The sequence below is a fragment of the Sorex araneus genome, chromosome 3 (genome assembly GCF_027595985.1).
Source record: "Sorex araneus isolate mSorAra2 chromosome 3, mSorAra2.pri, whole genome shotgun sequence".
NCBI classification, from domain to species: Eukaryota; Metazoa; Chordata; class Mammalia; order Eulipotyphla; family Soricidae; genus Sorex; species Sorex araneus.
Window position 1 is genome coordinate 229,473,304 of NC_073304.1, and position 12,023 is coordinate 229,485,326.

The window sequence follows — 12,023 nt, forward strand, 5'->3', positions numbered from 1 at the left end:
CTTTATCTACTTTCAGCACACACCTCCCATCCCGAAGGATCCCTCCAACTGTCATTGTCTTAGTGATCCCTTCTCTATCTCAGCTGCCTTCTTCCCCAGCTCATGAGGCAGGCTTCCAACCATGGACCAATCTTCCTGGCCCTTGTGTCTATTGTCCTTGGGTGTTAGTCTCATAGTATGTTATTTTATATTCCACAAATGAGTGCGGTCATTTTATGTCTGTCCCTCTCTTTCTGACTCATTTCACTTAGCATGATACTCTCCATGTCCATCCACTTATAAACAAATATCACAACTTCATCTTTCTTAACAGCTGCATAGTATTCCATTGTGTAGAAGTACCAAAGTTTCTTTAACCAGTCATCTATTCTCAGGCATTTGGGTTGTTTCCAGATTCTGGGTATTGCAAAACATGTGGTCTATTGTAGATCTTTACTTATTTATTTATTTTTTAAATTTTTATTGAATCACCATGTGGAAAGTTACAAAGTTCTCAGGCTTATGTCTCAGTTATACAATATTCAAACACCCATCCCTTCACCAGTGCCCATATTCCACCACCAAAAACCCCAGTATACCCCCGCCCCCCGCCCCCCACCCCCAGCTGTATAACTGATGAATTTCACTTCATTTTCTCTTTACCTTGATTACGTTCCATATTTCAACACAAAACTCACTATTGTTGTTGGAGTTTCCCCCCAAGAAAGAATTGTAGATCTTTAAAAAGGAGTTTCTTCTAGGAAATATTTCTACTTGATAATTTAATTTCTAAATTATCGTGTGGTGTTTTCTCTCTTTACAATTTGGTTGCACATTGATGGAAGCAGAAAGTAAATTTTGGTTTGATTTTGTTTGAGGAGTCTCTTGCCCGCATGCCTGGCTGTCCTCCCCGGGGCCCCTCGGAGGGGATGGGCTCCAGCTTCCGTCCCCACCCCGAGCAGAGCTCCCGGCGGCTGAAGACCACTGGAACCTAGCTACAGCCATGCTCAAGGCCCCTCTCCACACATTCGGATGGGCCTCACGCATGAAGGTACCGGCAGAGGAACCCAGGTGTGTGTAATCCCATCAATGACCAACATCCAGAGACTTAAAAGTGAGGTCCCAGAAGCAAAGCGGCCACACAATATCTTATAGCCTACTTCTCCCTCTGGGAGAAACTGGCAAGCTTCTGAGAGTTTCCTGCCCACATGGGACAGCCTTGCAAGCTTCCCATGGTGTATTCATATGCTAAATCCAGTAACAAGCTGGATCCCATTCCCCTGACCCAGAAAGAGCCCCCAGTGCGACATCACTGGGAGGGCTGAGTCGACAGAGACTTCTAAAATCTCAGGGAAAGGACGAATGGAGAGGTGACTGAGCCTGCTCGAGAAATCGATGATTAACGGGATTTCGTGATCATGATCGTGATTTGTTTGGGGGCCCAAACTGGCAGTGCTCAGTGACAATTCCCAGCTTCACTCCCAACATCACTCCCAGCAGTGCTCCGAGGGCTATGCTGTGCCGGGGATGGTACACGGGCGTCCCATACTCAAAGCATGCACTCCAGCCCTTTGAGATATCCCCCTGAGTCTTGTTATCTTGTTGTTACTGTATATATTATAACAATACACTTAGTGGGTGCGGGGGCTGGAGCGATAGTACAGAGGATAGGGTGTTTGCCTTGCATACAGTTAACCCGGCTTCGATACCCAGCATCCTATATTGTCTCCTGAGTACCACCAGGAGTAATTCCTGAGTACAGAGCGAGGAGTAACCCCTGAGTATTGCTGTGTGTGCCCCAAAAGCAAAATAAATAGCTAAGTAGCACTGTATCACTGTCATCCAGTTGTTCATTGATTTGCTCGAGTGGGCAGCAGTAATGTCTCCATTGTGAGACTTGTTGTGACTGTTTTTGGCATATTGAATACGCCACGAGGAGCTTGCCAGGCTCTGCCGAGTGGGCGGGATACTCTCGGTAGCTCGCTGGGCTCTACGGAGGGATGGAGGAATCAAACCTAGGTCGGGCACGTGCAAGGCAAGCACCCTACCCACTGTGTTATTGCTCCAGTCCAAACAAACAAACAAACAAACAAATTAATAAATAAATGCTTTGAACTAATTGGAAATTCATTCCTGTGACCTATCTCCCTGGCCCCCAACTAGCTCTTTTAAAAATTATTTATTTATATGAGCACTGGTGAAGGGATGGGTATTCGAGCATTGTATAACTGAGATTTAAACCTGAAAACTTTGTAACTTTGTAACTTTCCACAATAAAAAATTAAAAAAAATTATTTATTTAAATAAATTAATCCAATTAGATATATTTAAATAAATTTGATTATTTTATTAATAAAATCATTAATTAAATTTATTTAATTAGATTTATTTAAATAGATTTATTTAGATAAATAGATTTATTTAAATAAATAATTTTTTAAAAAGAGCTAGTTGAGGGCCAGGGAGATAGCTCACAGGAATGAATTTCCAATTAATTCAAGAAAATTAATTTCCATAGGCGTTTGCATTTTCTCGTATTAGTTTGGTTTTAACCATTTAAAAGAGTAGATGGTGCATCCAGTCCATAGTGTTGCCAGCACAGTGATATGAATGCTTGGAAGTATAATGTGCTAATGAAAATGTCATGAGCTTTAGACCTACAGGGAATCCACTCACTCTGCCATCACAGAGTATGTTTAAACGCCTGTTCAACTTTGTTGCAAAATAAGAACCATCGGGACTAGAGAGATAGCTCAACAGGAACTTGCCTTGCACACAACTGACCCTAATCCAAACCCTGGCTCTACATATGAACCCCTGAGCACTGCCAAGAGTAATTCCTGAGCACTACTGGATTTGGTCCAACCCCCACCCTCCTGAAATGAGAACCATGATCTTACTTTGTCAGGTTTCTATGGAAATTGGAAGTTAGAATAAATGTATGCAATATTTATGGCACGTATATGTTACATATAGTCTGAGACATCTGGAAATATCTTTGGTTTTAGATTTTTTTGAGACTCAATTGCATGCAGTGGTCAATTTTATGTAAAATATTGAATGTTAGTTTTATTTTATTTTATTATTTTTTTTTATTGAATCACCATGAGAAAAGTTAACAAAGATTTCAGGTTTAAGTCTCAGTCATACAATGATCAAACACCCATCCCTTCACCAGTGCACATGTTCTACCACCAAGAACCCCAGTATACCCCCCAACCCATCCCCCCACCCCTGCCTGTGTGGCTGATGATTTTCACTTTACTCTCTCTTTACTTTGATTACACTCAATATTTCAACAGAAAACTCACTATTATTACTTGGAATTCCCCTCCCCCCCAAAAATCAGACCTGCCGGAAAGGCATCATTTGATAATTTGTTTCCCATTGCTGAGAATGAAGAGCATATGAGGTCATGCAGCCACAATAGCGGCCACATGGTTTTGGATTTCTGGTGTTTTAGTAACTAAGTCCAGAGAAATTTCTGCCAGAAGACGCATCACTGCAAGCTCATACTTCTGTTTAGTGGGCTCTAAAAGATGGCGGTTGCCATGCCGCTGCTGCCGCCAAAAGGTAATGCCAAGAGAAAATCCTGTACCCTCCCCAGGCGGCATGGGTCGTAACTTAGTTCACGGTCTAGACTCATTTCTGCAAGAGGCTGCTGGGTTCTGAAAGCAGTTAGTGGACCCGTGGGATCATGGGTGTTCAGGAATGGAGAGCTGTTCGTGTGGGGCTGTTTGGGGTCTCATCTGGGTGGAAAGCGGTAGCTTTCCAGTACCACCCCCCCATCCCGAGATCTCCCAAATGTTAGTTTTAGACTTAGAATATTTTCCTTTACTTCTCAGATATCAAAGATATAGAGAACAAAAATGATTCAAACTGTTGATCCAGTTTCAAGAATTCAGGTCATTAAACTTAAATGGGAAGTTTTCTCTAAGTGAGAAAGTTTTACTGATGGATATTATAAGGTTAGTATTTTGAAAATTAATAGGACAAAAATTTATGAGTTGAAAAGAAAGGGACTTTTTTAATTCTCAAGCATTAACTTATAGTCATGTAAATCACATATTTAAAATGCCATAATTAAAAATCCCACACATAAATCATTTCTATTCCTTTGCACCATCAGCTGATGATTCCAGAGATTTAAAAATAATACTCATTTCCAAATTATGAAAGAAATCTAGAAAAGTCAAGGAAATTAGTGATGTGGCAAGAATCATAGCAAATTGCAGGGCTGAACCAGTCTATTTGACTTTTTTGTATGTTAAATTTTTTTAATTGAATCATAGTGAGATATAGTTACAAAGCTTTCATAATCGGGTTTCAGTCATACAATGTTCTAACACCCATCCCTCCACCAGTGTACATTTCCCACCACCACTATCTTGAGTACCCCTCCTGCCACCCCGTCTCCCCCAGCCTGCCTCTATAGCAGGCACTTTTCTTCTTTTTGTCTTTCTCCCTCTCTCTCTCAGTTTTGAATCCATCATGTCTACAGAAATGTCTGATTCTGTTTGGATTGCAATTTAAAGCTTAGCTTCATGTTTGGCTTTCTAACCCAAAGACAAGGACCAGTAGCATCTTTGATGGCAAAAACCACCATTAACCAGAAATAATCACAAGGTACAATAAAAATTTATTTAAGAAAGGTAAAAATTTAAATGCAAAATATATCAAATCTAAAAAATATTTCTATGGAAAATATATAGTAGAGTTAAAAGTTTGTTTGACACAGCATTCATTGTAATGACTTTGACATTCACTGTACAAGTTCTCTTCATGTTATAAAGATAGTGTTACCAGGAATGAAAGCAAGTGAAAATAGGTATGAATTCTCATCAAAAGGTATAAAAGCGATACAACCCTGGAATAATACAAAGCATTTAAGGAAAAATATATGTCAAGAGCCCTATATCTAGCAACCCTTTTAATATAAAATAGAATCATGTCATTTTCATAAACAGAAACCAAAATGATTTATTATAAACTGAACTACTCTAAAAAAGTTATTTTTCTAGATTGAAGCATTGACTCATGAATATATGTAGAACATATAAGTAATATATTTATTTGTCAAAAATCATCAAATTGTGTCTTGAAATTTTGAATTATACTGTAAAATATAATGCCAGATGTTAGGTGGGAAGAGAGTTCAAAGTTCTGGAACACTTGCTCTGCATTGCTAGACACCAACTTCAATCCCAAACACGGATGTCCTTGACTCCCTACCCCTACCCTCAACCGAAATGCCACCAAGTGTAGCTCTGATGGCCCCCGCATACATAGCTTAAATCTGCAGCATCTCTGGGTCCTAGTACCAGTCAGCATCACTGGGAGTGGACTCCAGGCCCCCTGAGATTGTATCTGGGGAGACCCCCCAATTACTTAAAAAATCCTTCTGCTAAAACCTAACAATGAGTTTTTCTAATTTTAAAAACAAAAACGAAGGAATAAATGTCTACAGATTACATCAGCAAAAATATCATTACCTTTAACCTTTATTTAACATCTAAAGCACATTTGCATCGATCCCATTTTCAGGAAGGGTTTTATAGATCTTTTCAATGACAATGGTAGCTATCTATCATTCTTGACTGTCTCTCAGTGACCCTTGGTAGAATTAGAATAATCGTTGTTCTTTTTTTTTTTTTTTTTGCTTTTTGGGTCACACCCGGCGATGCTCAGGGGTTACTCCTGGCTCTGCACTCAGGAATTACCCCTGGTAGTGCTTAGGGAACCATATGAGATGCTGAGAATCGAGCCCGGGGTCGGCTGCATGCCAGGCAAACACCCTACCTGCTGAGCTATTGTTCCAATCCCTTGTTCTTCATTTTTAACATTTTGAAGAATTTTGTACTGGTTATAGAATGTTGTATTTTTAATTAATAGTCTCCAAAGAGGCAATCGAGTATAACCAACCTAATGGTTCTCAAACTTAGCATGCACCAGACTCACCTGGGGAACTTATTGAATAGATTTTTTGGCTCCATGTATAGAGGTAAGGATTCAACAGTACTAAGTTGAGTCTCTAGAATGGAATACACCAAGTTCAACAGGTTGAGGGATTTACTCATGATTGCACCTACGAGGCCAACCCAAACTTGTATTACTGGGATTCTCCATTCCAACATCTTTCTAGATAGCACAAACATTTGCTAGATATGTAAACTTCCCAAAGAAATTAGTTGTTATGCTTATTTTTATGGCTTTCATGGTTATTAACATAAAGGCAGGTGACCTCAGAATTAAAATTAGTGCATACTATACTTGGCAGGAAAGGTTAATATTTAGTGATAGTGCTACTGGTAGATGTGTTACTAAATGTTTTCCTATAAGATATCACTAATATTTCAAGGAAGTACATGAAAATGCAGCACATTCAGATACTAAATGGTTGGCAAAGCAATACATTTGTTGTAAGAGAGTAAACTATAGGAACTGTTTGGGTCAAGGTTGGGAAAAAGTGTGTGTTTTAAAGTTTTGATATAAAAGATTTGTTTAGCATACCCAGAGCCCTAAAGTCTCTTAGAAAATGAATTGTATACATTCAGCATCATACAGTGAAAATAGGCTCGGCATGCCCCACGGAGATGGAGGCTCTGGGCGGGGGGACCCTGCCTAGCACCTTCTTTCACCTTTCCCTGCCTTTGCCTGTCCTCAACCTCTCCAGCCCATAGTCTGTACAGCCACAGACTTCAAAAGGACAGAGGTTACAGGGGGGTTCAAAGTTCTTCCTTCGGGAGCAGCTTCCACCTCACGGAGGGGTGAAGTTCCTCATCAAAGTCATCCAGTTCCTGCTCCTTGGAAAGCTCCAGGAACACCTGGGAGGGGAGAAACAGAGAGAGGGGTCATTGCCTGCCTCTGCAGCTCCAAGTGGGCACAACGCATTAGGAGTTTGCAGTTCGTGGGGTTGGCCAGCCGCTCCCAGGAACTCACCTGCTCCAGGGAGGACTGGGAGAGGCTGTACTCCTCCAGGTCGAAGCTCTGCTTCACTGCACGGGGAGGGATGCACTTTAGGGACTCAGGGAGTTTACAGAGATGACTTAAAAACAAAACAAACCTCAAAATGGTTGAGCTCATTGGCCGTCACTGTTCCCCGCAAGTGATCAGTTCAGTCGCTTTCCTTAGGCTTGTGGTGGTAGTGGTGAGGAACGGTTGAGAACCGCTGAGAAAAGCAACCTTCCCTGCACCTGGGCAGGCGTTTTGCACTTTTAAACCAGGAAGTGGTAGGAGAAAGATACATTTTCGAAAGCAGATGATCGAGATGCTTGAGGGGGCCAAAGAAATCATTGCAGGGGGCTGGAGCGATAGCATAGTGGGTAGGGCGTTTGCCTTGCACGCAGCTGACCCAGGTTCGATTCCCAGCATCCTATATGGTCCCCCGAGCACTGCCAGGAGTGATTCTTGAGTGCAGAGCCAGGAGTAACCCCTGTGCATCGCCGGGTGTGACCCCAAAAGCCAAAAAAATAAAAAAATCAGTGCAGTTTGTCCTAATTAGGTTCAAAATCCTTCTTGTTGACTAAGGAGATTGAGAAGGGGAGTTAGAATCCTGGTATCATAGCTCAGTTGTCTGCACCAAGCAAGTGTATGCCACCAAGCCAGTACTGACCACTGTGCCACTCATGGGTCACTCACAGTATTAAAAAAAAAAGCAGGGATGCTTTACTCAACAAATAGCACTGTAACACTGTCATAGCACTGTGGTCCCATTGCTCATCGATTTGCTCGAGTGGGCACCAGTAATGTCTCCATTGTGAGACTTGTTGTTACTGTTTTTGGCATATCAAATACGCCACGGGGAGCTTGCCAGGCTCTCTGAGAGGGACAGAGGAATCGAACCCGGGTCGGCTGCGTGCAAGGCAAATGCCCTACCCGCTGTGCTATCGCTCTAGTCCTACTCAAAGAATAAATAAGAGAAAGAAGAGTTTCCTAGAATAAGGAGACATGAGTCTATTCTTTAGGGCAGGTGAAAACTTTTGCTTGCTCATCAAAGTCATTCAGTGAAAATGAGCAGTGAAAATGATAAAGGGGGGAGGGAGTTCCTATGGGTCCAAGCCAGGAATGCCCGGGGTGGTGATCACTGCAGACACAGGGAAATCGACTGCTTCACCAGGCATAAAGTCAGTTTTTTTTTTGGCTTTTTGGGTCACACCCAGCTGTGCACAGGGGTTACTCCTGGCTCTGCACTCAGGAATTACTCCTGGCAGTGCTGGGGGACCATATGGGATCCTGGGAATCGAACCCGGGTCGGCCGCGTGCAAGGCAAACGCCCTATCCTCTGTGCTATCACTCCAGCCCCCATAAAGTCAGTTTTTTAAAAAAAGTATAACCCTGCAAAAGAATGTTCAAGTCCACATAAAAGTCACTTTTAAATATGTGTGCATCAATGACCCGAGAAAGAAAATATCCTTCTTAAATATATGTATATTAATGAGTTTTGACTTAGGTTTCACGGAGGTAGATATAGAAAATCCTGAAAGCAAATATGAAGTTACTCCGTATCACCTTCCATAGCTTCTCCATCTTCTAGATTTAGGGAGCCTGAAATTCAGTTTGAGATTTAAACTTTTGAGTTTAACACATGGTGTCACATTTTTTTTTTGGCTTTTTGGGTCACACCCAACGATGCACAGGGGTTACTCCTGGCTCTGCACTCAGAAATTACTCCTGGCGGTGCTCAGGGGACCATATGGGATGCTTGGAATCGAACCTGGGTCAGCCGCGTGCAAGGCAAATGCCCTACCCGCTGTATTATCACTCCAGCCCCTCAATTTTTTATGTTGCAAAGTTATTTGAGGACTTTGTGATGGTAGTTTTTGTTTGTTTGTTTGTTTGTTTTTGTGGGGCAGCATCTTATTTCTAGGTTTGTAGCTGTTACCTGTCTCTAATTTGAGGAAAGCTTGGGCCAAAGGCTGTACGTCTTCCACTGGCAACTTATAGACCATCAGAGATGAGTATCTGGGAGGGCAGGAGGGGAGAAGAAGGTTAACAGCTGGAGTTAGTTTCTTGGGCTGAATAATTTCTTTGTTCACATCCTTGGTGGTAGAGATGGTTTCCCAGGAGGAAGCGGGGCAAACGCCAAGAAGGAAAGATGGAATGTTTCACCCTGTGGCAGAGATAAACTGACTAGAGCCACCTCTGTGGGTTTTGTCAACAAGGATGAATTTAATTTAGGGTAAATAGAGTGTTCCTCAGATGGCTGGATTAAGAAACGATGGTACTTCTACACAACTGACTGACAATACAGTCACCAGGAAAAATGAAGTCATGAAATTCACATATAAATGGATGCACATGGAGAGTATCGTGAAATGAGTCAGAGGGAGAAGGATAGACAGAGAATGATTCAACTAATTTGTAGGGGATTTAAAAAAGCCTAGTATGAGACTAATACCCAAGGGCAGTAGAAACAAGGGCCTGGAGGACTGATCCACAAGCGATGGTTAGAGCACAGCAACTAGGACAGGGAAGAGACCACTATGATAAAGATAGTTGGAAATAATCCCTCTGGACGAGGCGTGCTGAAAGTGGGTAAAGAAACAAATGTGATGACCTCTCAGTACCTGCATTGCAAACCACAATGGCCTTAAGAGAAGATAGATAGATAGATAGATAGATAGATAGAGAGACAGAGACAGAGAGACAGAGATAGAGATAGACAGACAGACAGAGACAGAGACAGAGAGAGAAAAAGTACCTGCCATAGAGACAGTCTGGGGCGGGGGTAGGGGGATTGATGGGAGGGAAACTGAGGACATCTGTGGTAGGAAATGTGTAGAAGTACCATTGTTTCTTAACCCAGCCATCTGAGGAACACTCTACTTACCCTAAATTAAATTCATTCTTGCTGACAAAACCTACTGGTGAATGAATGGATGATGGAACTTTGTATTACTGAAACCCAATCATGAACAACTTTGTAACTGTGTATCTCACAGCGATTCAATAAAAAAAAAGAACTTTTCTGAAAAAGAGGAAGTTTAGAGAAAAACTTGGGGAAGGGGAGAGTAGGTTTTAGTTTAGTGTCCTGAGATCCTTGGACAGACAAGTTACAAGGACACGAAATGTCAAGATTTGCCAAAGTCACCTTCTACCTTATTTTTCTGAGTTGTTTCTTGACTTTATCTTCTGACCATCCATTGATACTAGAAAGTTACTTTAAGTTTCCAGGATTGGTCTTAGGGTTTTCCTTCTTCCCTGCTCTCCCCTATCCTACACAAACTGCCTTCCTAATGCCATTGAGGATACAATTAGGAGACTTGGAAATGCCAGGCACCGTCTCCCCAAAATGGTCAGCGACAACCATTTTCAGAAAATCATTTGTTTCAAATAAATATTTGCCTTCTCACCATTGAGCATGAGGGAGGGCTGAAAAGAAAGTGCAAAGGATAGAGGCACATGCATTGCCAGGAGGTGGGACTTCCAGGTCTGTTCTCCGTACCACCTGGTCCCCTGCACGCTGCCGGGGGCAGCCCTTGAGCCCAGGACTCCGAGTAGCTTCTGAACACTGTCAAGTGGTTCCCGCAACCCAAAATAAAATAAAGCAATCAAGAAGATTTAGATTTTATTTCATAAGATATTATTTTATAGAGTAAGGGACACTCATCCTTATTTCTGTGTCTATAAAGTGTTCCCACTCATTGGGGGACTGCATACTTAGACCAGATTACAACATTGCTCTGATGTTTGTTCTCCACTGAAGAAATCCACTTTCTGTTCTTTCATGATTTCTCTTTTTAATGATCTGCTTTCTCCCCTAACTCCCAAATTATCTGTATTTTGCTATACATTTTTGCTTAAAATGACCCTAACGTAACTATTTATTTTTAATGCTCATTTTCACCATAGCTGTTTTATGACCAGGTTTTATAGAAAATTAGAAATACTAGTATATTTGAGATAAAATAATTGGTTTGCTTCCCAGTTCCGTTTCACTCTGCTATCTGACCTCACCCAGTACTCTTCAGCCTTTTTATACTTTTTATGCCAACTGCAATCTTTCTCGCATACCAGTCCCTGTCATGCCAAGTTCTAACCAAGGTGGTAGACCAGAAGTTTTCAACCTTTTTCACACCCGTAGACTAGTGATTGAAGACTATTCATACACCAATTTCCTATCCTTAAATAGTTTCACAGTTTACGACCCTTACAAAGACCAGTGCTCACGATGCTTTCAGAAATCATTTAATTTTTTTCCCATTGAATTAGCGTCTCCTTATTTCGGAAAGTCTCAGTAAAGCCTCGGAATAAAGTAACCCAAGACCAAGCTACCACCCTTTCTCCATCAGCTTTCACTTCCTTAACTCGCTTCCTTTAGCATCCAGTTCCTTTCTTATAGGCTTCCTTATGGGGTACATATGGATGCTGGTGCACATACATCAATCAAGCACGCAGGAAAAAGCGTACCAGGGCCACATGCAATTATTTTTACCTTTCCTGCCGAGCAGCTTGGGGGAAAAGCCTCAGAATTTCTGCATGGAGTGTCTCTCCTTGTTCCGGGGTCCTTACCTTCATCTCCAGCAGGTAGTCCTTACCAAATTTACTTTTCAGGTGTTGGATGGAGCCGATACATCTAGAAGTCAGAGAGAGAAGAGGTCAGATCGGGAAGGAGAAAAAGACCCAGAATAAAGATAACTGTTTGAGACTCTCGATGTATTTCTTTCGGATCTCACTGGTGTCTGGAGGGGCGCTGGTTCTACCAGCAGACAGCTCTTACAGCGGGGCACTGGCGAGGGCACCGTGGGCAGAGTGAGGGACCCACCTTATCCTTCCTGAGACCATGATCGCCACGCGGTCGCACACGGCCTCGGCCTCGGCCATGTAGTGGGTGGTCAGGAGGGCGCTCCTCTCCGTGTTCCTGATGGTTGCCCGGATGGCCTCCCTAGATCGTCAAGGGAAGGCTTCAGGATTGGGATTGGGGTTGGGATTGGGATTGAGCAGAAGGCCCGTGGTTTTTCAGATACGTCAGAGAAGAGATTTCTTTTTAACCAGCTATGCATACTTAGTAAAGTGAGCAGGAGACAGGGAAGATGTCACCGCGG

At 42.3% G+C, this 12,023-nt stretch overlaps 1 protein-coding gene across 1 annotated transcript in view; it reads right to left on the minus strand.

Moving 5' to 3' along the window:
- Positions 1–5,870: 5,870 nt before the first annotated feature.
- The window catches only part of LOC101541813 (ABC-type organic anion transporter ABCA8), a 75,840-nt gene continuing 69,687 nt past the window's right edge, over positions 5,871–12,023 (minus strand). Inside the window, exons 34-38 of the mRNA XM_055132272.1 lie at positions 11,744–11,863; positions 11,414–11,554; positions 8,861–8,940; positions 6,919–6,974; positions 5,871–6,803 (exon numbers count right to left, since the gene is read on the minus strand). Coding sequence (XP_054988247.1) covers positions 6,705–6,803; positions 6,919–6,974; positions 8,861–8,940; positions 11,414–11,554; positions 11,744–11,863 — 496 coding nt within the window. The 3' untranslated portion in view covers positions 5,871–6,704. The remainder of the gene's footprint in view (positions 6,804–6,918; positions 6,975–8,860; positions 8,941–11,413; positions 11,555–11,743; positions 11,864–12,023) is intronic.